The following is a 25,618-nucleotide window of genomic DNA, read 5'->3' on the forward strand; positions in this document are numbered from 1 at the left end:
TCCTTGAGGGCTTCAATGATGCCCAAAATAACTATTCCACGCGGATTATAAAGGTTTGATCTATTATGTAAATATGAAACAATCTCAGTGTGTCTACACCTTAACAGTAAACACAACTTATATCACACAATACATGTGAGCATTGTGTTTCAACCATTTTCCAGTCAATTTCCAGACTTTGGGTGATTTAGTCTCATTGACCAACAAACACAAATGCGCTTACAAAAAAAATATAAATTTTAAATTAAAAAAAGGACATTGTCACTTTGAACGTTGCTTAATGTTTAGGAGTGAAAATGTTACAGACAGACGTAAAAATAATGTTGATTTTATTAATATTCTCGTGTCGAAGTAGTATCTGTGTTAGAAATAAAAATGAATGCGGTTATAAGGTAAGTTTAAATGTAAAAAAATTCTGTTACTACTATATAAATCTGTTTGTTTGTTTGAACGCGCTAATCTCAGGAACCACTGGTTCGATTTGAAAAATTATTTTCGCGTTGAATAGACCATTTATCGAGGAAGGTTTTATTCTACATAACATCACGCTGCAACTATAAGGGGCAAAGAAATAATAGAGAATGTGAAAAAAAACGTGGGAAAATTATTCATCCTTTAGGGCTTCAATAACTATTCCACGCGGACGAAGTCGCGGGCACAGCTAGTAGGTATAGATAAATAGATAGATAAAACTCTTTATTGCACCATAAGAGTAAAACATACAAAACAGCACAAAGCAGATATAGATGGTACAAAGGCGGACTTATCGCTAAAGCAATCTCTTCCAGTCAACCTTTGGGTGGAAGGAAACCAAACAAGAGATTGGCGTACATATACAAACTAGCGACCCACCCCGGCTTCGCACGGGTGCAAAATTCGGAAAAAATTATACATAAAAACCTTCCTCTTGAATCACTGTACCTGTTACAAAAAACCGCATCAAAATCCGTTGCGTAATTTTAAAGATTTAAGCATACAGACAAACGGACTAAAATAGCGACTTTGTTTTATACTATGTAGTGATCACGCATTAAGTATAACATTTTTCTTTTGTCCCAGCAATGTCCCATGACCCGCGATGGTGCGTTGAACGTCCACTTAGTCCCACACTCCCACATGGACGCCGGGTGGGTCAAGACCTTTGACCAATACTACTATGGCAGTAAGTCGGATTTTAATAAACTCGTAGCAGCCACACGACACACAAATACATATGTGCCGTGTGGTTCCCGGCACCAATAAAAAAAAGAATAGGACCACTCCATCTCTTTCCCATGGATGTCGTAAAAGGCGACTAAGGGATAGACTTATAAACTTGGGATTCTTCTTTTAGGTGATGGGCTAGCAACCTGTCACTATTTGAATCTCAATTCTATCATTAAGCCAAACAAACAGCTGAACGTGGCCATTTAGTCTTCAAGACTGTTGGCTCTGTCTACCCCGCATGGGATATAGACGTGACCATGTGCATACCATATTTGTGTGCCGTGTGGTTCCCGGTATTTTAGAAAAAGACCACTTGACATCTATCCTATGGATGTCATAAAAGGAGACTAAGGGAATGGCTAAAAATATTGGTATTCTTCTTGTAGGCGATGGGCTAGCAAGCTATTTGAAACTCAATCACATCATAAAGCTATACAGTTGAACGTGGCTTTTCAGTCTCTCCAAGACTATTGGCTCTGTCTACCCTACTAGGGATATAGACGTGATTGGCTATGAATGACTATATAAACAATAAAAACTTTTGCACTCTTGAAGGCAAAGGGCTAGCAACCTGTCACTATTTGAATCTCAATTACATCGTTCAGTCATACAGCTGAACGTGGCGTTCAAGTCTCTTCTAAACTGTTGGCTCTATCTTCCCCGCATGGGATAAAGACGTGATCAATACGTGTACAAGTATTATCAAAAATTATATCTTTTTTTTCAGCGAAATCTACAATCAGCTCGGCCAATGTGCAACTCATATATCACTCGGTTTTGTCGGAATTACTACATGACAAACGGAGGAAGTATGTTATTTTCTAACCAAAAATTATTTCAAAATTCAAAATTTTTATTCATTATCATAGGATACTTCATATCACTTAACATAACATAACATAACATAAATATATACGGGACAAATTACACAGATTGAGTTAGCCTCTCTAGAGATACTAACTCAACGATACTATATTTTATAATGAATACTTATATAGATAAACATCCAAGACCCAGACCAATCAGAGAAAGTTCGTTTCTCATCACGCCGGGATTCGAACGCGGGACCTCCGGTGTTACAGACAAGCGTACCACCGCTGCGCCACAGAGGCCACTTCACTCATCACTTAATAATTATCAAAACGTATGGTTTAACAACATTGGTTGACGTCAAATAAATTACTTAAAACTAAGTTTACCTACTGCCGCTTCCAAGGCGTCAGTGCAGAAGAAGCGGTAACAAACTGCACTGCAGCATTTTCTTCAACAACGTCAACTTCCTAACAACAACGTAAACTTCCTTCCAACTAACCATGGAATGTATTTTAGCTATTTACCTGTTACGTTTCTCTTTTTATTATAATTAGAATACAATACAATACAAATTATCTTTATTGCCCATAAAAAATACATATGTAGAAGAAACATACATTATGAACATGTTGAGCAAAGGCGGACTTATCGCTAAGCAATCTCTTCCAGCCAACCTTTGGGTAGTGAAAGGTAAAATCCTGGAACCGGGTGGGAATAATTAATCATTTTTATCTAGGTATCTACACTAATATTATAAAGAGGAAAACTTTGTTTGTTTGGTTGTAATGAATAGGCTCAAAAACTACTGGACTGATTTTAAAAATTCTTTCACCACTCGAAAGCTACATTATCCACGAATAACATAGACTATATTTTATTTTGGAAAAAATAGGGTTCCGTAATAATATATAAAAATAATTGGCAAAACAGCGTTTGCCGGTATTTTATAAATAAGACAGAATGTAGCATAATTCTTTGATTGCTCGTCCGTAGGTTCACATTCTCCGAGTCATCCTACTTCTGGCGCTGGTGGAAGGAGCAGCGCCCGCCCACCAGGGTGACCTTCCGCACCCTGGTCCAGGAGGGTCGGGTGGAGTTCGCCGGCGGGTCCTGGGTTCAGAACGACGAGGCTACGGTGGATTACTTGCAAATTATTGATCAGTACACGTGGGGATTGAGGTAAGTAAGTCTGTTGTAGATAAAACATACATATAGTCACGTCTATATCCCTTGCGAGGTAGACAGACCCAATAGTCCCGAAAAGATTGAATGGCCACGTTCAGCTGCTCGGCTTAATGATGGAATTGAGATTCAAATAGTGACAGGTTGCTAGCACATCGCCTAAAAAAGGATCGCAACTTTATAAGCCTATCCCTTAGTCGCCTTTTACGACATCCATGGGGAAAAGATGGAGTGGTCCTATTATTTTTTGTATTGGTACCGGGAACCACACGGCACTATATATACATATATACAATATTAACATTATTATTATTAATAACATTTGACTTGACATTTGTTTTGACAGGATGTACTTACATATATCGCATAAGCAAAGTAGAATTGGGAGAGTTGGGAGCAACCTGTCACTATTTGAATCTCAATTCTATCACTAAGCCAAATAGCTGAACGTGGCCATTCAGCCTTTTCAAGACTGTCGGCTCTGTCTACACCGCAAGGGATATAGACGTGATACCATGGAACAACTCTATGGGACTAGGATAGACAGAAACTTACTTTGCTTATGCGATATCCTGTCAAAACTCATGTTAATCATAAATCATGAGTAATCAATCAATGTTTCCAGGAAACTGAACGACACCCTGGGCCCGTGTGGGAAACCCAAATCGGCTTGGCAAATCGACACCTACGGCCACTCCAGGGAACAGGCGTCCTTGCTGGCGCAGATGGGATATGATGGGCTGTTTCTTGGTACATACATACATACATACATATCGTCACGTCTATTTCCCTTGCGGGGTAGACAGAGCCAACAATCTTGAAAAGACTGAATGGCCACGTTCAGCTATTTGTCTTATTAATAGAATTGAGATTCAAATAGTGACAGGTTGCTAGCCCATCGCCTTAAAAAGAATCCCAAGTTTGTAAGCCTATCCCTAAGTCGCCTTTTACGACATCCATGAGAAAGAGATGGAGTGGTCCTATTCTTTTTTGTATTGGTGCCGGGAACCACACGGCACGGTTTCTTGGTATGAAGACATTTCTAGCTTGCGCGAAGAGAGTTATGCAAGTTGCAAATGCAAATTGCTTCGTCAAATGTTTACAGAAGATTTTCATCAAATTTCTTTTTTCAATGCTTACAGAAGGTTTTTAGTTATATCTTTCATCAAAAAAATAAATACAAAAGAACTGATAATTATCAGCAACAAATAAAATGGGTCAGGTCAAAAGTACCCGAAACCGCCGAGCTTGCATGAAGAGAGTTATGAATGTGGATGAAGCGAAGGAAGTATGCAGAGATCGTGGCAAGTGGAAAGAGGTAGGTAGTCTCTGCCTACCCCTCCGGGAATGAGGCGTGATTTTATGTATGTATGTATGTATGTTTCTTGGTAAATGTAACAATGTTCGTTCCCGTACTCCTCCGAAACGGCTTGACCGTTTCTCATGAAATTTTGTGAGCATATTCAGTAGGTCTGAGAATCGGCCAACATCAATTTTTCATACCCCTTAGTGATAAGGGTTGTTAGCGCTTTACTTTTTTTTTAACTAGATATAACTTAAAAATATTTATATGGTAAAACAACGTTTGCCGCGATAGCTAGTACCTATGACCTGAACCTGAACTTTTTTTTTGTTTTCAAAGGCCGCGTAGATTACAAAGAAAGAGAAGCTATGATGGAAGAGGACAGAATGGAATTCATGTGGAGGGGCAGTGATGTTTTAGGTAAGTTCATGCCGAATGTTTGATATATATGTATATCTTGTATATTTCCTGTCTCTCTTGTTACAAGTCATACCGAAAGAGAGGCCTTTAATACGTTGTCGTTTACATACATATGGTCACGTCTATATCCCTTGCGGGGTAGACAGAGCCAACAGTCTTGAAAAGACTGATAAGCCACGTTCAGCTGTTTGGCTTTATACATACATACATACATACATAAAATCACGCCTCTTTCCCGGAGTGGTAGGCAGAGACTACCTCTTTCCACTTGCCACGATCTCTGCATATTTCCTTCGCTTCATCCACATTAAAAATGTTTGGCATCATAAATGATGGAATTTTATTCATGTTTACATCAAACAGGCAAGATGTCGGATATAATGACCCACACACTGTTCAATTTGTACAACGCTCCAGACGGGTTTTGCTTCGACTTTCTCTGCAGCGACGAACCCGTAGTGGATGACTCGGACAACGTGGCCTACAATGCTGATAAACGGGTGATTATAAATACATACAGACAAGCAGACGAACTAGTAGACATAAAAGCAAACAAACATACATATAAAAAATCACACCTCTTTCCCGAAGCCAGAACCACGATCTCTGCATACTTCCTTCGCTTCATCCACATTCATAACTGTTCATTTGTTGTACAAATTCACATACATACATATGGTCCCGTCTATATCCCTTCCGGTGTAGACAGAGCCAACAGTCTTGAAAATACTGAATGGCCACGTTCAGCTATTTGGCTTAATGATTAGAATTGAGATTCAAATAGCGACAGGTTGCTAGCCCGTCGTCTAAAAAAGAATCCCAAGTTTGTAAGCCTAACAATATATATTTTATAAGTTTGTCTGTATTTCTTATAAATAAATACAGACAAACTAGTAGATATAAAAGCAAACAGACAAGGTATGAAAAAAGTAAATATGCAATTAGACATACTAGCACACAGACAGACAAACAAGTGAACAAACAATCTGACAAATAAATTAATAGACTTACAGGCACGCAATTAACAAGCAGACAAGTAAGAAGAAAGAAAACAGTCACATGTTCACCTCTTTCCCGGAGGGGTAGGCAGAGACTACCTCTTTCCACTTGCCACGATCTCTGCATACTTCCTTCGCTTCATCGACATTCATAACTGTTCATTTGTTGTACAAATTTACATATCTGTGTTAATTTCAAACACGCCTCAGTACGGAGATTACATTAGTTTGAATACTAACCGATGCTCTAACGGTGAGGGAAAACATCGTGAGGAAACCTGCACATTCATACAACTGGGTGTGCAACCATATGATCCAATACGGGTTAGGTTCCCCTGCAAAGGTTGCGGAGGTCAGATGGGAGTCGCTGCGTGTAAAACCTTACTCACCCAATGCAGGATTCATGGTCAAAGGCGCACCTCGGGCTCCTCTCCAGAGTGGTGAGGATGCAACCGGAACTAAAAACCACGAGGAAGAAGATACAAACACGTTTCATTACGGAGAAGAAGTTGGAGCAACAACTTTTCTCCTTTAATGTTTCTCCAATTAGGTTTATTAATTGACTAGATTTCCATATCCCAAGACCTCGAATTTTACCCAGATTACTCAGAAAGGAATGGTGAACAGATGGGATTCACTCCTTGCAATCATCAGATGTCCAACTCCCGCATCATCAGAGGCACAACCTTTGAAATGACGATACAACAAATCACATGCCAGGGGATTAATTTTTTTTTAATATCTCCAAAACTACTTGCAGGTCAACGACTTTATTGCTCAAATAGAGCGGCAGGCAAAATACTACGACCACGACAACATCCTGGTCACCATGGGGGGAGATTTCACCTACCAGAGCGCCGCCAACTGGTTCCTCAACATGGATAAACTTATCAAGTAAGTTACCTTCAGTAACTTCTTCTATATGGTCAGCGGTTGTCACATTACTGCATGAAGAGAGTTTCAAAGTTGCCCTAATTTCATTACAAAAGCTCTCCAAAGATATAATCACGTCTATATCCCTAGCGGGGTAGACAGAGCTAACAGTCTTGAAAAGACTAATAAGCCACGTTCAGCTGTTTGGCTTAAAAATAGAATTGAGATTCAAATAGAGACAGGTTGCTAGCCCGTTGTCTAAAAGAAGAATCCAAAGACATAGTTAACTTATAAGTAGTTAAGCTTACTCTGAAATTACCAACAAGAAAGCGAAGAATAGGCAGACCTCCTTCCACCTGGTTGACGACGAAAAAACCTGAAAAGTCCAATAATTCGTCAGGATAACTCAAGTTTATCCATTGACGAGAGGAAAGGATCAGGTCAAGAGTACCCGAAACCGCCGAGCTTGCATGAAGAGAGTATGAATGTGGATGAAGCGAAGGAAGTGTGCAGAGATCGTGGCAAGTGGAAAGATGTAGTCTCTGCCTACCACTCCGGGAAAGAGGCGTGATTTTATTTATGTATTATGTATATATAACAAAGTAATACTGGCCTTTATATCTTTGTATTTTATATTACAGCCACGTAAACACGCACCCGGCCAACTTGTCCGATATAAACATTTTCTACTCGACGCCATCTTGTTTTCTGAAAGCCATTTATCTGTACGGGAGGAGAGATAAGGCTGTTTTTACAGAGAGGGTAAGTTACATCACAATACATACATACATATGGTCACGTCTATAACCCTTGCGGGGTAGACAGAGCATACAGACTTGAAAAGACTTGAACGGCCACGTTCAGCTATTTGGCTTAATGATAGAATTGAGATTCAAATAGTGACATTACAATAGCACGTATTATAATTGAAGATAGGCACAAAAAGGAAGGTACAAAAAGCGAGTGGTTACTTTGTTTATGGCTTATTAGTCGAAAACGCCTCATATCGATAAAAATCGGAATGACATAGGACATTATTTTATTTTTCCCCCTCTTTTTTGTACCAATTTGGGCCAAGGATTAAGAAGATAAAGTCAGCGGCGGAAAAACATGATGCTCTGTTCATAATATTACAGCATCAAGCTTCTCTGCCCTCAACTGTGCTCAATTTATAAATGGTCCTTCGAGCCGGATATGACCTTTTAACCTTCGGTATTTTTTCAGGAGGATCTTTTTCCTTACGGCAGCGATCCTAATACGTACTGGACTGGCTTCTACTCTTCAAGGCCAGCCTTCAAGTATCTGGCGAGGCGGGCACATGTGTTTTTGCAGGTACATAAACATTACTTAACAAATGACTAGATAAACTGTTATCATAATGAAATAACAGTGCTTAATTTTACCAATAAAAAAAGTCTCCGAGCTGCAATCTGAGTAGACAAAGGGATATGGCAAAGCTATTTATAAATACTACATACATACACATAATCACGGGGTAGACAGAGCCAAGTCTTGATAAGGCTGAATGGCCACGTTCAGCTATTTGGCTTAATGATAGAATTGAGATTCAAATAGTGACAGGTAGCTAGCCCATCGTCTAAAAAAGAAACCCAAGTTTGTAAGCCTATCCCTTAGTCGCCGTTTACGACATCCATGGGAAAGAGATGGAGTGGTCCTAATATTTTTTGTAATGGTGCCGGGAACCACACGGCAAAGGATAAATTTTTTGTTATTATTTCTTGTGAAATATAAAAGCTTTTAAAATCTTGTTGACTTGACTTTTATATATGTATAAGTTAAACTTGTTGCGACAGGTTGTCAAACAGCTGTCAGTGCTGGGCCGAGCGAGCGATTCGTATGAGCTGCATGTGTTAAGGCACGCTGTAAGCCTCGCACTACACCATGACGCTGTTACTGGTACGAATTTATTGGTTAACTAGCCGTGCCCGCGACTTCGTCCGCGTGGAATAGTTATTTTGGTTATTTTCCCCGTTTCTTTTTTCACATTTTCCATTATTTCTTTGCTCTTTATAGTTGCAGCGTGATGTTATATATAGCCTATAGCCTTCCTCGAAAAATGATCTATTCAACACAAATTACAGTAGTTCTTGAGATTAGTCCGTTCAAACGAACAAAAAAACTCTTCAGCTTTATAATAGTAGTATAGATAGGATAGCTTTGTTGGTTAATAAGATAGCTTTAGTTGGTTAATAAGATAGCTTTAGTTGTCTTCGTTCGTTCAACGTGAATATTTACGTCTATATCCCTTGCGGGGTAGACGGAGTCTTAAAAATGCCACGTGTAGCTGTATGGCTAAATGATGGAATTGAGATTCAGATAGTGATAGTTGCTAGGCCATCGACTACAACAGGAATCCCAAGATTATTAGCCTGTACCTTAGTCTCCTTTTCAACGTCCATGGGAAAGAGATGAAGTGTTGCTATTTTTAAGTGTCGGCTTATATGCATAATTATTATTATGAGCTTGGCACAGGAACCTCGTAATGAATCGTAGTTTGATTTGAACCTTAATTAAAAATTCAGTAGACTCTGTATATTAATCTATTTAAAATTGGCAATCCATTGTTGAAGAAAATGCTGCAGTGCAGTTTGTTACCGCTTCTTCTTCACTGGCGCTTGGAAGCGGCAGTAAACTTAGTTTTAAAAGTAATTTGTGGAAGCAAAAGTTTTGACAATTATTAAGCGATATGAAGTATCATATAATAATGAATAAAAATTTTGAATTTGCATATTAAAATGCAAAAAAAATATTCCAAATCTATTATTTTCAGGAACAAGCCAGCAACACGTTACAAATGATTTCTTGAAAATGCTCACGGAAGCCATTGATTTGTGCACCAAGAAGATATCCAGTGTATTAAGGTGAGAATATTAATCCACAAGTCTACCTATAAAAAAGAAAGGTCGGAGTAGGAAGACGTACGTACGTATCTTGACGTATCTTGATCAAATTAAGGACGTCCTGGTAAAGGGTCAGGTCAAGAGTACCCGAAACCGCCGAGCTTGCATGAATAGAGTTATCCTTCGCTTCATCCACATTCATAACTCTCTTCATACAAGCTGCTATCATATTTTTTTTTATTTTTACAAAATCTTACATTATAATGTAATTATATTACATACACATTACCTTTTCTTACCTCATGAAGGAACAGATAAGTCGGGTTACTTCCACTACTGACCTCTGTGACCTTGTTTACAGAAAACTGACTCTTAACATTAAACCTTTTTTATTTCAGCAATTTAACCCCGACGTGGGTAGGCAGCAGACGCACAAAGAATCATCAGCAGTTCATCATTTGTCATCAAATGAATATGAGCCAATGCAGGGTGAGATATTCTATTTAATTTTTAACACAAAAAAAGCGAAAAATATACTTTGAACACACACACTACACACAAAAGTGGCCATGGATTTACATACATACATATAATCACGTCTAAACTCCTTGCGGGGTAGACATAGCCAATAGTCTTGGAAAGACTGATAGGCCACGTTCAGCTGTTTAGCTTAATGAAAGAATTGAGATTCAAATAGTGACAGGTTGCTAGACCATCCCCTAAAAGAAGAATCCCAAGTTTATAAGCCTACCCCTTAGTCGCCTTTTACGGATTTGATGAATCCAATTATCAAACACATAAATAAGTACCTAACATAGTCTGAAGTTTGGGTATATTTTTGTTCACCGAACTAAAATGAATACATTCAATTATTCATTCATATAATCACGTCTATATCCCTTGCGGGATAGACAGAGCTAGCAGTCTTGAAAGATTGATAGGCCTCGTGAGATTCAAATAGTGACATGTTGCAAGCCCATCGCCTAAAAGAATAATCCCAAGTTTATAAGCCTATCCCTTACTCGCCTTTTACGATATCAGTGGGAAAGAGATTGATTGGCCCTTTTCTTTTTTATATTAGTGCCGGGAACCACAGGGCACATTAACATACATTTAAATAAAAAAATATGCACTTCTCAATAAATTTTTACATTTAATAATATCGTCAAACAAGAACGAGGCCTGTCAGTATTTTCAAGACTATTATTATGTAAATTGACGCCCGATGAAAATGCTGCAGTGCAGTTTGTTCCGCCGCTTCTTCTACACATGCGCTTTGGAAGCGGTAGTAGTTATTATGAGATTTAAGTGGTGTGACATCAATAAGTGATACCTTGTATCCAATTTTGAAAAAAAATCTATTTTATTCTATTCTACTGTTGTTATTTGTATGTATATTTTTTGATTCCAGTTCTTCGAAACCCAAGAATCAGCTATAATTCTAGTGTACAACGCGCTGAGCGTGAAGACCTACCACCACATCAGGTTACCAGCGGTGGCACTGCATTATTCCATCAGGGATTACAATGGTAACGTATTTTTGGAATCTTTATATAGTGGCCTCTGTGGCGCAGCAGTAGTACGCTTGTCTGCGGCAACGGAGATCCCGGGTTCGAATCCCGGCCAGGGCATGATGAGAAAAGAACTTTTTCTGATTGGCCTGGGTATTAGATGTTTATTTATATAAGTATTTATAAGTTTTTATTATAAAATATAATATCGTTGACTTAGTATCTCGTAACACAAGTCTCGAACTTACTTCGAGGCTAACTCAATCTGTGTATTTGTCCCGTATATAAAACGTCCCGTATATAAAACAAATTCAACTAACTAATAAATAAATAAATATATACTATTTGTTTTACTTAATTTCCCGTAATTATCCTTTTCGAAAATATTGCACTATCCCACTGCCACCCATGGCTCTACCTATCATCCATTAAAATCACGTTTATATCCCTTGCGGGGTAGACAGGGCCAAGTCTTGAAAGACTGATAAGCCACGTTCAGCTGTTTGGCTTGATGATAGAATTGAGATTCAAATAGTGATAGGTTGCTAGCCCATCACCTAAAAGAAGAATCCCAAGTAAATAAGCCTATCCCTTAGTCGCCTTTTACGACATCCATGGGAAAGAGATGGTTTATTTGGATGATATTATTTAAGTATTTTTTTTATATCTTAATCTATCATATGTAATTTCTTTATCCAGATGATGAAGTGGAGTATCAGCTGGTACCATTGCCAACAGCCGTCATCAACCTGCCGGGCAGGAGTTCCACCACCATCCAGGAGCTGGTCTTCGAGGCGGAGAACATCCCGCCTCTGGGATTCTCAGCTTTTATTATCAACTCTATAAGAGATCCTCTGGTAAATACAATACGACACAACACGACACGACACGAAACGACACGACACGACACGACACGACACGAGGCGACACGACACTCATTATTGCACTGCAAAAAATTACAGCAAATTCACAATCGTGTATTAAAAATTATATATACATACATATTTTTTTGCGATTCAAATTTACGCACTTACTTACCTGATAATCATTTTGTAATTATTAGAATCTAGCGACCCACCCGGCTTTTATAGATATAAACCTTCTTTTTTGTATTTTTTTTTGTGCCGGGAACCACACGGGTTCCCGGCACCAATACAAAAAAAAATAGGACCACTCCATCTTTCCTTCCTATAGATGTCGTAAGAGGCGAGTAAGGGATAGGGCTAGCAACCTGTCACTATTTGAATCTCAATTCTATCATTAAGCCAGATAGCTGAACGTGGCCATTCAGTCTTTCCAAGACTGTTGGCTTTGTCTACCCCGCAAGGGATATAGACGTGACCATATGTATGTATGTAAACTTCCTCAGAAACCCCTCTTTCCAACATTTCAAACAGAAACGAAATCCGTTCACGACTTTCCGAGATTAGCGCATACATACAGACAGAGTAAATAATGGGGATTTACTTTATAATATGTAGTGATGATATGTGGTGATAGTGATAGTGAATTAGTGATACTAATCGTGTGATCTTGATGAAAAGTACATACACCTCACCAGCACCTAATACCAGCATAATTTTTTAACCGAATATTTTAAGGCCGTCTACTTAGGATTTGAAATTTAATTAAAATCTTTAATTTTTACGTTATACTTTATTTGACTAATGTTCGCCTCAAGCTCTGCTTGTATAATCAAAAATCCCGCTAATTTCTATTCCCGTGGGAATTTTGGGAAATCCTTTCCTTGTTCACCACTAGACCACATAAGGTAACAACATTATTATATAAAAAATATACTGAAATCTCCCGCAGGCTGAAAATTCGTTTGCAAAGAAATCGCAGACTAATTCTGATAACCTGGAGCAAGAAATTACACCTTTCATATCAAACGAGGTAAGCTAGAATATTTGTTTGAGTAAGCAGAGATGTAGAAAAACAGGCGGATATAATGTGGCTTAAAAAAGTGAGGGGCATTGTACGCATGTATGAGTGATAGGAATAGCGATAGGCTTACAAACTTGGGATTCTTCTTTTAGACGATGGGCTAGCAACCTGTCACTATTTTAATCTCAATTCGATTAATAAGCCAAACAGCTGAACGTGGCCTGTCAGTCTCTTCAGGAATGTTGGCTCTGTCTACCCCGCAAGGGATATAGACGTGACTATATGTATGTATGTAAAAGCATGGCTCCTCAGTCCGAACATTTCGATTGAAATGCCACCTTTATGTTCATATCACTCTTGAAGTATTCTACAAAAACTAAATAAGTATGCGGCGATAACTATACGCTACAATAAATAATAAAATCAAGCGACGCTATCAGTCATAAACAGCGGAAAACCTAAATCGCGCAAGCAAAATTTCCACGGATTGGAGTATATATACACAACTCCGACACAACATCGTCTGTCGCGCGGTTCCCCAGGCGTCACACCAGCCTGGCGGAAGATCTTCCCTTTGGTGGCGGTCGAGCCGAATCATCGCTCCCGCTACAAGTCTATCAATTTAATTAACACTAGCTGTGCTCGCAACTTCGTCCGCGTGAAATAGTTATTTTGGGCATCATTGAAGCCCTCAAGGATGAATAATTTTCCCCGTTTTGTTCACATTTTCCATTATTTCTTCGCTCCTAATAGTTGTAGCGTGATATTATTTAGCCTAAAGCCTTCCTCGATAAATGGTCTAGTCAACACAAAAAGAATTTTTCAATTTGAACCAGTAGTTCCTAAGATTAGCGCGTTCAAACAAACAAACTCTACAGCTTTATAATATTAGTATAGATACGAAAAAGACCACTTAATTTCCTTCAACTCCGCAGTACATGAAGGTGACATTAAACAAGGAAACAGGTCTCCTGGAGTCAGTTCAGCACATGGACGGCATCAACATCCAGCTGACGCAGAACTTCTTCTTCTACAGCCAGGTCCAGCAGCAGGGGTTGCAGTCAGGAGCTTACACCTTTAGACCTGGACAGGATAAGGCAACTCCTGTAAGGAATTTTACATTAAATGTCACTTTTAGTGCCGTGCGGTTCACGGCACCAATGGAAATAGAATAGAACCACACCATCTCTTTACCATGGATGTCGTAAAAGGCGACTAAGGGATATGCTTATAAACTTGGGATTCTTCTTTTAGGCGACAGGCTAGCAACCTGTCACTATTTGAATCTCAATTCTATAATTAGGCCAAATAGCTCAATGTGGCCTATCAGTCTTTTCAAGACTGTTGGCTCTGCCCACCCCCCAAGGGATAAAAACGTGAGCATATGTATGTATGAAGGAAACAGCGGGGGAATCGTTCACATATAAATATACTTATAAGCACGTCTGTATCCTCTTCCGAGTACACAGTGCCAACAGTCTCAAAAAGACCGTAAGACCAGGCTATAAGGGTTAGTGTTGGAATTGTAATTCAAATAGTGACAGGTTGCTGGCCTATATCGTCGACAAGAAGAATATCAACTTGGGGTAGACAGAGCCAACAGTCAAAAAAGACAAAACAAATCAGAACACAGTTGACTTATGTATATTATGCGTTTGTCCAGATATCGGAGAAAGCGACGTTCCAAGTGATCAGGGGTTCCCTGGTGAAGGAGATACGTCAGCGTTTCAGCGACTGGGTGACACAGGTACCTACCTACAATTGAATATTTTTATACATACATACACATCTTAATCCCTTGACAGAGCCAACAGTCTTGAAAAGACTGACAGGCCACGTTCAGTTATTTGGCTTAATATTAGAATTGAGATTCGAATAGTGACAGGTTGCTAGCCCATCGCCTAGAAAATAATCCCAAGTTTGTAAGCATATCCCTTAATCGCCTTTTACGACATCCATGGGAGAGAGATGGAGTGGTCCTATTCTTTTTTGTATTGGTGCCGGGAACCACACTTTATAATATTAGTCTCGTATAGATAAATAGTATAATGCAACGCTTAAAGTTTAAAATCATTTGAAGTGAATGATTGCATTTTTATTTTGTCTTTCAGGTCATCAGGCTATACCGCGGAGAGGAATTCTTGGAGCTGGAGTGGATGATAGGACCAGTGCCCATTGGGTAAGAAATAATATAAATGCGAAAGTTTGTGAGTATGTCAGGATGTCAGTATGGATGTTTGATGACGACGTCAGAATGTAAACTGACTTAAAACATACATGTACATATAGTCACGTCTATATCCCTTACGGGGTAGACAGAGCCAATAGTCCCGAAAAGACTGAATGGCCACGTTCAGCTGCTCGGCTTGATGATGGAATTGAGATCCAAATAGTGACAGGTTGCTAGCCCATCGCCTAAAAAAAGAATCACAAGTATGTAAGCCTATCCCTTAGTCGCCTTTAACGACATCTATGGGAAAGAATGGAGTGGTCCTATTCTTTTTTGTATTGATGCCGGGAACCACACGGCACACACGACTTAAAACAGATGAATTGAAATGTTACATCTACCTACTCGTCCTTACAGTAAAGATTTTAAAGTCTTGATTCTCTGATACATCCTATTAATATTATAAATGCGAAAGTTTGTATGTCATGATGTCAGTATGGATCTTTGTTACTCTTTCACGCAAAAACTACTGAACCGATTACGATGTAAATTTGGTATGTAGGTAGCTGAAGACCCAGAATAACATATAGGCTACTTTTTATCCCAGAGTTCCCGCGGGATTGATAGGGTTTCCATGCGGATGAAGTCGCGGCCGGCTTCTAGTATGTACATATATACAATATATCTACTGATACTGTTTCAATTTTTTTACATACATACATATAATCACGTCTATATCTCTTGTGGGGTAGACCGAGCCAACAGTCTTGAAAACACTGATAGGCCACGTTCAGCTGTTTGGCTTAATGAAAAAATTGACCACTCCATGTCTTTCCCCTGGATGTCGTAAAAGTCGACACAGGGATATGCTTATAAACTTGAGGTCCTTCTTTTAGGCGATGGCGCTGTCACTATTTAAATCTCAACTCTATCGTTAAGCCATACAGCTGAACGTGGCCCATCAGTCTGTTCAAGACTGTTGACCCTGTCTACCCCGCAAAAAATATAGACGTGATTATATGTATGTATTTAATATGATTTCAGAACGGATCTTGGTAAAGAAGTGGTCAGCGTGTTCACCACGAACATCACCAATAACGGAGAATTCTTCACCGACTCCAACGGCAGGCAGATGATGAAGAGGTCTTGCTGGAATGAGACTACCAGTGAGACACATACATACATAAATCTCGCGTTGCGGGGTAGACAGATCCAATTGTCTTGAAAAGACTGATAGTCCGAGTTCAGATGTATGGCTTAATGATGGAATTGAGAATTATGTAGTGACAGGTTGCTAGCATATCGTCTAAAAAGAAAAACTTAACTTGGTTTATTACCCTGTCCTTTAGTCGCCTATACGACATCGGGAGTAAAGAGATGGAGTCTTCGTATTCTTAAGTAACTTACAACACCGCTTTCAAACTTCGTGGAACGTAAAAATTCACTACAGATAGACTTAATAATGTAGCGGGAGCGATGATTCGGCTCGACCGCCACCAAAGGGAAGATCTTCAACCAGGCTCGTGTACTGCCTGGGGAACCGCGCGACAGACGATGTTGTGTCGGAGGTTGTATATATAGCTTCAATCCGTGAAATCTTTGCTTGCGCGATTTAGGTTTTTCGCTGTTTTTGACTGATAGCGTCGCGTGATTTTTGTGACTTGTGGCGTATAGATTTCGCCACAATACATACATACATTTATAAAATCACGCCTCTTTCCCGGAGGGGTAGGCAGAGACTAACTCTTTCCACTTGCCACGATCTCTGCACACTTCCTTCGCTTCATCCACATTCATAACTCTTCATGCAAGCTCGGCGGTTTCGGATACTCTCGACCTGACCCTTTACCAGGAGGTCCTTAATTTGATCAAAATACGTTCGCTACAATAACATCATCCATTTTGCTTGTCTAACTTTGGACCAAAACTGCCAAAAAGACACAATTAAGATGTTTTTTTTTCTGACAGGTCAACAGCAGAAGAGGTCCCTCCCATCCTGTTACTACCCAGTGACCTCCCGCATCTGCGTACACTCCTCCAACACCAGTGTTGAACTGTGCGTGTTGACCGACAGACCTCAGGGGGGCACGTCTTATCAAGAAGGGCAAATTGAGTTGATGGTAAGAGATTCAGTTTAAGCGGGTATTCAAATAAAAACCAATCAAATCACAACAGACAATTATATTCATATTCTCCTGGATTAAACTAGTGAAAACGCATTTAGAATCTTTTTAAATTAATGAAGAATGAATAGGTACACTCCATATCTTTCCCATGGACGTCGTTAAAGGCGAGTAAGGGATAGGCTGTTATAGTATATATATAGTTGGGATTCTTCTTTTAGGCGATTGGCTAGTAACCTGTCACTATTTGAATCTCAATTCTATCATTAAGCCAAACACCTGAACATAGCCTTTCAGTCTTTTCAAGACTTTTAGCTCTGTCTACCCCGCAAGGGATAGACGTGGTTTCATGAAGATAATAATCATAAATTATCGTTCCAGGTCCACAGAAGACTGTTGACTGACGACGGCTTCGGTTTAGAAGAGTCCCTGAACGAAGAAGCCCATGGGGTGGGTTTGGTCGTAAAAGGAAAGCACAGGATTATATTCGGCAACTATCGACATGTTGGTTAGTCTTAACACTTTTCTTTTTCTCCCCGCAAGTTGGCTCTGTCTACCTCGCAAGGGATATAGACGTGATTATACATACATACATACATATAATCACGTCTATATCCCTTGCGGGGTAGACAGAGTCAACAGTCTTGTAAAACTAATAGGCCACGTTCAGCTGTTTGACTTTAAGATGGAATTGAGATTCAAATAGTGACAGGTTGCTAGCCCATCGCCTAGAAGAAGAATCCCAAGTTTATAAGCCTACCCCTTAGTCGCCGTTTACGACATCCATGGGAAAGAGATGGAGTGGTCCTATTCTTTTTTTCTATTCGTGCCGGGAACCACACGGCAATGCCGGGAACCACACGGCAACGTGATTATATGTATCTTATTTCCATTCAGTTGATGACTTGTCCTTCTCCGAGCGAGTGAGTCAGTCGGCGCGGCGCTGGTTATTTGAGCCCTGGATTTTCCTCACATCCGGAGACAAGGTGAACAGGAGGAAATGGCAGAACATCAGGAACAAACGGGTGAGAAGGGATTCAATCAGAATCAGAACCAGAATCATCAGAATCTAATCGAAATTCATCGAGAACCAGATTCGATTGTTAACTTGGTTTTTGGTACAGTATAAAATATTATTGCAAAGTTGATTTAGCAAATTTTTAATGTCAAATTAATAGGTGTGTAGTAGCGTTGTGAGGTTCCGGGCACCAATAGAAGGACCACTCCATCTCTCTCCCATGGATGTCGTAAAAGGCGACTAAGGGGTAGACTTAATTTGGGATTCTTCTTTTAGGCGATGCGCTAGCAACCTGTCATTATTTTGATTCTCAATTCTATCTTAAAGCCAAACAGCTGGACGTGGCCTATCAGTCTTTTCAAGACTGTTGGCTCTGTCTACCCCGCAAGGGATATAGGCGTGATTATATGTATGTATGTATGTATATCTAAAATTTCATTGTTTTCCCAGTATTCTCCACTACATCTCCACGCACTTCCTCGCCACGTCCACATCCTGACGCTGGAGCCGTGGAAGGCTGGCTCCGTTCTGCTGAGACTCGAGAACACCCTGGAGAAAGCTGATAGAGGTCAGAACATTCTAATCTGTCATTGACTAGCTTTTATTTATTTATTTATGTACACAAAATTATATACAGGAGCATTTAATACAGTTATTCTAGTACAAAGGATTGATTTACGTAGGTACTATTCTGAATCTCAATTTCAATTTTAAATTCAAAATTTTAATTGGTTATTGAGTGACATTTTAACATCACTTAATAATTGTCATATCTTTTGGTTCCACAACATTGGTTGACGTTAAATTTATTACTTAAAACTAAGTTTACTGCCGCTTCCAAAGCGTCAGTGCTGAAGTTAGAGAGAGAGAGAGAGAATACATCGTTATTATAATTGATTTTTACGAAATTTAAATATCATTATTAAAATTTCATCATTAAACCCTTTGGGAGAATGTGGCCTTTCAGTCTTTTCAAGACTGTTGGCTCTGTCTAACCCGCAAGGGATATAGACGTGACTATATGTATGTGTGTTGGCTCTGTCTACCCAGTATAGACGTTCTATATCTCAGAAACTTCGTACAGTCCATCTGTATCAAATAGCAGATACCCATCAACGCTACTCTTTCCCTACAAATAAACAGAATAACTAATCTTGGAAAATTTCGACAACTTTAAAATTTTTTGCATTTCCCGGCACCAATACAAAAAAGAATAGGGACCACTCCATCTCTTTCTCGTGGATGTCGTAAAAAGGGACTAAGGGATAGGCTTACAAACTAGGGATTCTTTTTTTAGGCGATGGGCTAACAACCTGTCACTATTTGAATCTGTTGGCTCTGTCTAACCCGCAAGGGATATAGACGTGACCATATGTATGTATAACTCTGAAATTTTCTACAGGCCACTCGAGAACAGAAAAAGGGGAAGGCATAGAAGAGCTTCCGAAATCCTCTCACATCACCGTGGACCTCCGGAAGATCTTCCTGTTGCCAGTCGGGAATATCCGGGAGACCACTCTAGCTGCTAACCAGTGGTTGGATGACGCTCGGCAGATGGATTGGAGCACGAGGCACGATCATCGATCTTCATACATACATACATACATTAATACATACATGCATACATACATACATACATACATACATACATACATACATACATTCATACATACATGCATACATACATACATATATACAAACATACATACATACATACATACAAACAATGATGATGAAATGTATGATTAAACATTTTGCTGATGGAAAATAGATGTTATATATATTAGTTTCTAATAAAATCCCTGGGTATATATGTATGTATTTTTGAAAATTAAAAATGTATGTATGTATACATACAAACATAGATACATACATACATAAAATCACGCCTATTTCCCGAAAGGGGTAGGCAGAGTCTACCTCTTTCCACTTGCCACGATCTCTATACATTGATCGATCTTCATATTGCAATGTTGAACTAAACTTTTGTTCGATGATGTTTGTACCAGCCAAAAATGTTCTAAAACGGCAGATATATTAAATATTTTGCTTCGAAACAAAGATAGTGCCGTGCGGTTTACGGCACCAACTAAAAAAAAAGAATAGGACCACTCCTTCTCTTTCCCAATGGATGTCGTAAAAGGTTTATTAACTTGTGGTTATTATTTTACGCGATGGGCTAGCAACCTGTCTCTATTTGTGTCTCAATCCCATCAGCTGAAAGTGACGTTCAAGTCTTTTCAAGGCTCTATCTACCCCGCAACGGACATAGACGTGACTATATGTTATGTATGTATGATTAAACATTTTGCTGATCGAAAATAGATGTTATATTATATATGTATTATTGAAAGTTAAAAATTTTAATCTTTAATTTCAGATATGTGTACAGCGGAGGAGATGATGGCATTCTGCCAGAAGATATAGACTATGGTGAAGATAAATCTATGAAAATTCAAGAAACCAGTGAGTGGTCATACAGTTCTAAATCTATATAAGTACTAGCTTGGACGTACTCTATGGCTCAGCGGTAGTACGCTTGTCTGTGACACCGGAGGTCCCGGGTTCGAATCCCGGCCAGGGCATGATGAGAAAAGAACTTTTTCTTATTAGCCTGGGTCTTGGATGTTTATCTATATTTAGTATTTATTTATTTATTATAAAATATAGTATCGTTGAGTTAGTATCTCGTAACCAAAGTTTCGAACTTACTTCGAAGCTAACTCAATCAGTATAATTTGTCCAGTATATATTATTTTCATAAAGCTGTCCCGGCAAACGTTGTTTGCCGTACAAATAATTTTTAAGTATTTTTCTAGTTAAAAAAGTTTAAGGGTGGACAACCCCTATCAGTAAGGGGTATGAAAAATAGATGTTGGCCGATTCTCAGACCTACTCAATATGCTTAAAAAATTTCATGAGAATCGGTCAAGCCGTTTCGGAGGACTACGTCACGTCTATATCCGTTGCGGGGTAAACAGAGCCAACAGTCTTGAAAAGACTGATAGGCCACGTTCAGCTTTTTGAGTTGATGGTAGAATTGAGATTCAAATAGTGACAGGTCGCTAGCCCATCGCCAAAAACAAGAATCCCAAGTTTATAAGCATATCCCTTAGTCGCCTTATACGACATCCATGGGAACGAGATGGAGTGATTCTTTTTTTTTTCTATTGGTGCCGGGAACCACACGGCACAGTTACGTTTATATTTCTATAATTTTAATGAATTAAATTAAATTATATGTTCCAGGCACAACATCCGACGAAGAGACAGATTACTCGACCAAAAACACGAAGAAACATTCAAACAGAAATAAAAAGAAAAATCTGCATTACGATTATGACAGAAGAAAACGATCAGCCAATATCACTGAAATTATTACTGATATAACAAATTTCACTAATTTCGTTAACGATAAACAACTTACAGCAAATTCTAATAACGTAAATAGAACAAACCTTATTGTTGAAACTAAAGAATTGAATATAACTGAAGATGTAGCTTTGACGGCTGTGAAAAGGGCTAAGGCGTTAGATGTCACGGCTAAAAAGCAGAGAGCTAAGAACCGATTTGATGTAAATCCAGATTTAGACTCGTCCGAAGAAGATATTGGTTATTCGAGGAATTTCAGAAGAAAAGCTGAACGTGGTAGTTTGAAAACGAATAGAGATACAGGTATGTACGTTGAATTGCATTTTTAAATTTCGTATAAATTAATTTATCATAACAATGATATTTTCTAGTCCATATTTCTATTATAAGTTTGGCAGCATTTTCTTCAATAACGTTAATAATATATTGATTCTTTTATTTGTTCAATAATATTATGTTAAACATCCAAGACCCCACGCTTGTCTGTGACACCGGAGGTCCCGAGTTCAAGTCCCGGCCAGGGCATGATGAGAAACTAACTTTTTATTATTTATATAAGCCTGGGTCTTAGATGTTTATTTATACAAGTATTTATCTATATTTTCGTTAGTCAGTATCTCATAACACAAATCTCGAACTTACTTTGAGGCTAACTCAATCTGTTTAATTCGTCCCGTATATATTTATTTATTTATTACAGAAATACACGACGACACAGATGACGGAGTGACCAAATCTATATACGAGATGTATTACAAAACTAAACCCAGGTCAAAATCTGCCTTCAAACCGTTCATTCGTAACTCAGAAGAGGACACCACACACAGACTTAAGAAAGAGCATGGAAGGTACAAAAGTAGAAGAGTAACAACAACAGAAGATTACGACTCATATGAATCAACTAGCCGAAAACCTAAAAGGAAAAGGTGAGCAGAATGTGAATTGATTTTGAGATGGAAGTGTACATACATACATACATATGGTCACGTCAACAGAGCCAACAGTGTTGAAAAGACTGAATGGCCACGTTCAGATATTTGGTTTAATGATAGAATTGAGATTCAAATAGTGACAGGTTACTAGCACATCGCTTAAAAAAGAACCTCAATTTTGTAAGCCTATCCCTTAGTCGCCTTTTACGACATCCATGGGAACGAGATGAAGTGGTCTTTTTTTTTATTGGTGCCGGAAACCACACGGCTCTTATTGGTGCCGGGAACTTTATTTTTACTTGTATACTTTGTATACTACTTTTTGGTATGTTTTAACGTTTACTTTTTGCTTTTATTTGATCAAAATATTTTATTCCTTGTCTTCCTCTTCCTTTCTCTCTCAAGCATGATGCACAGCTACCGGAAATTCTTCCGCGGCCATGCCATCGATGACAAAGCATTCAAATTCAATTTTTTTATTCATTATTATAGGACACTTCATATCACTTAATAATTGTCATATCTTTTGGTTCCACATGTTGTGAAACTAAAAGATATGGTTGACGTCAAATAAATTACATAAAACTAAGTTTACTTCGCGGTTGCTTCGCTTACAAAGCGTCAGTGCAGGATTAGTGGTAACAATCTGCATTTGAATACATTTATTTTTTTAAATGTTTTATGGAAAGATCAAGAAAGAAGAGTCGCGTTAAATCAGACGACCTGTCATCGTACTTCGCCGACCACAAGAAGAGAGATTTCAGCGCAGAAGACAGACTGGAGGACACTTTGAAGAGAGATGGAGATACGCGGAGAATCAGAGGTGAAACATATGCAACGTTTATAATTAACATACGTACATACGTATGGTCACGTCTATATCCCTTGCGGGGTAGACAGAGCCAACAGTGTTGAAAAGACTGAATGGCCACGTTTAGCTATTTGGCTTAGTGATAGAATTATAATTAACTTTGCTTTAAAAAGCTTATTATGTATTATTTATTTAAATATTTATGTACATCAAGGAAAATAAGAAAAAAATTAAAATGAAGAGAAACTCAGTACAAGGGCACTACTTATTTCTAGAGAAATTTCTTCCAGCGGGCCCACGACAGGAAAGTGTAAAGAAAGGTATTGACTTTTGTACATAATAATTAAGATAAACGCTTCTATTGCATACTGTATGACAGCGAAAATAGTGTGCACCAACTGCTTCTCTTTTCATGCATATCGTAAAAGTCCGTCAAGGGAAAAGCTGATAAGCAAGGGATTACTTATGAAATGTAAAATTTCATGTAAAATTATAGGATCGCCCAGCCAGAAGACTAGACTTAGAAGACGCAAAGTTTCATACGACTCGCAAGACTACGACCTGCCTAACTCCAGCTTCGAACGAGACCAAGCCAATGACGATGATGATGGACGCGCCGGCGAGAGGAAGAAGCGGTGAGTTAAAGCGTGCCGTGTCGTGTGGTTCCCGGCACCAATACAAAAAAGAATAGGACCACTCCATCTCTTTCCCATGGATGTCGTAAAAGGCGACCAAGGGATAGGCTTACAAACTTGGGATTCTTTTTTAGGCGATGGGCTAGCAACCTGTCACTATTTGAATCTCAATTCTATCATTAAGCCAAATAGCTGAACGTGGCCATTCAGTCTTTTCAAGAGTGTTGGCTCTGTCTATCCCGCAAGGAATATAGACGTGACCATGTGTATGTATGTATGTTAAAGCGAACTTTTGTGGGAGCGATGTTTCGGACTCGACCGCCACAAAGGGTAGATCTTCCTGTAGGCTGGTGTATGTCTGGGGAACCGCGCGACAGACGATGTTGAGTCAGGAGTTGTATTTATGCTCCAAATCCTTTATGCTTTGATTTCTCCTGTCGCTAAATCCAATCACATCCGCCAGGAACCCCTTTTTTACATTACTTCAGCATAATAATAGGAGAAGTTTTTATTATAATATGCAAAAAAAAGGGTATAAGTTATTATTTTAATTAAAATATTAATTATTTTAATTAAATATTTTTAATTAATTAAATATATATTAATTATATATTATTAAAATAATTAATTATATTATTAATTAATTATATATTAATTATTTTAATTAAAAGGGCATTCCTATATTTCTTCTTAATTACAGAGCAATGCCCAACGATGACGGGGAGCCAAGAATTGATTCATCATATTCAGATCAAGATTCAGAAGAATACCTGGTCACTTTGAGACCGACACAGATACGAACCTTCGTCGTGTGGTTTCAAGCTGCGAAGAAAATTTAATAGAAATAAGGAAGAAGTAAAATAAAAACATATATACCACTAGCTGTCCCGGCAAACGTTGTTTTGCCATATAAATAATTTCTAAGTAATTTCTAGTTAAAAAAACATGTTAAGGGTGGACAACCCTTATCATTAAGGGGTATGAAATAGATGTTGGCCGATTCTCAGACCTACTCAATATGCTCACAAAATTACATGAGAATCGGTCAAGCCGTTTCAGAGGAGTACGGGAACGAACATTGTGACACGAGCATTTTATATATAAGATTTAATACATGCCTTTTTAACTAAAGAAACACACAGTAACACTATGTGTTTCTTTAGTTAAACCATAGGTGGTGTTAAATTTATTATTTGACTTTTGACAAGAGTATTAATTGTATAGAGTACGCTATTAATACTCTTGTCAAAAGTCAAAATTTAAATAAAAAACATATTCTTCATTTTTTTTTTGTAATAATTATAAGATCTGCTTCATGCTGCGTAATGCTGACTTCGTTCGACCTCGGTCATTCGGAATAAAAAAAAAATAGTCATTCCGAAATGGAATGGATTCAATGCAAGCTATATTTTTTTTTTAAATTAGTTTCTTGTTTTAAAATTTGTAAGATCCAATTGAAAATAAGGATTCTATATAAATAGTGTACGTAATTTAAGTGTTTTC

General features: G+C 38.5%; 1 protein-coding gene across 1 annotated transcript; it reads left to right on the forward strand.

The window, feature by feature from the left end:
• Nucleotides 1-320: 320 nt before the first annotated feature.
• LOC106130974 (lysosomal alpha-mannosidase-like) lies at nucleotides 321-25,148 on the forward strand. Its single transcript, XM_060952862.1, has 31 exons — nucleotides 321-392; nucleotides 1,060-1,162; nucleotides 1,934-2,015; nucleotides 3,013-3,198; nucleotides 3,827-3,951; nucleotides 4,844-4,924; nucleotides 5,288-5,424; nucleotides 6,683-6,816; nucleotides 7,437-7,557; nucleotides 8,020-8,127; nucleotides 8,610-8,712; nucleotides 9,587-9,677; nucleotides 10,055-10,145; nucleotides 11,068-11,185; nucleotides 11,867-12,024; nucleotides 12,983-13,063; nucleotides 13,990-14,160; nucleotides 14,718-14,801; nucleotides 15,166-15,233; nucleotides 16,269-16,390; nucleotides 17,193-17,344; nucleotides 17,729-17,855; nucleotides 18,245-18,372; nucleotides 18,816-18,933; nucleotides 19,768-19,936; nucleotides 20,746-20,831; nucleotides 21,615-22,040; nucleotides 22,438-22,663; nucleotides 23,359-23,492; nucleotides 23,977-24,115; nucleotides 24,816-25,148. The coding sequence occupies exons 1-31, from the start codon at nucleotides 321-323 to the stop codon at nucleotides 24,952-24,954; spliced, it is 4,080 nt and encodes a 1,359-aa protein (XP_060808845.1). The 3' UTR covers nucleotides 24,955-25,148.
• Nucleotides 25,149-25,618: the final 470 nt, after the last annotated feature.

This window comes from Amyelois transitella, chromosome 30, assembly GCF_032362555.1.
Source record: "Amyelois transitella isolate CPQ chromosome 30, ilAmyTran1.1, whole genome shotgun sequence".
Lineage (NCBI taxonomy): Eukaryota > Metazoa > Arthropoda > Insecta > Lepidoptera > Pyralidae > Amyelois > Amyelois transitella.

What these genes read in the sequence shown, in the direction of transcription:
- LOC106130974 (XM_060952862.1), top strand. Translation starts at nt 321, where the DNA reads ATGTTGATTTTATTAATATTCTCGTGTCGAAGTAGTATCTGTGTTAGA. An exon ending in AAGATATCCAGTGTATTAAG is followed by an intron (nt 9,678 to 10,054) that starts GTGAGAATATTA and finishes TTTTTATTTCAG; the next exon opens with CAATTTAACCCCGACGTGGG. An exon ending in AGAACATCAGGAACAAACGG is followed by an intron (nt 18,373 to 18,815) that starts GTGAGAAGGGAT and finishes TTGTTTTCCCAG; the next exon opens with TATTCTCCACTACATCTCCA.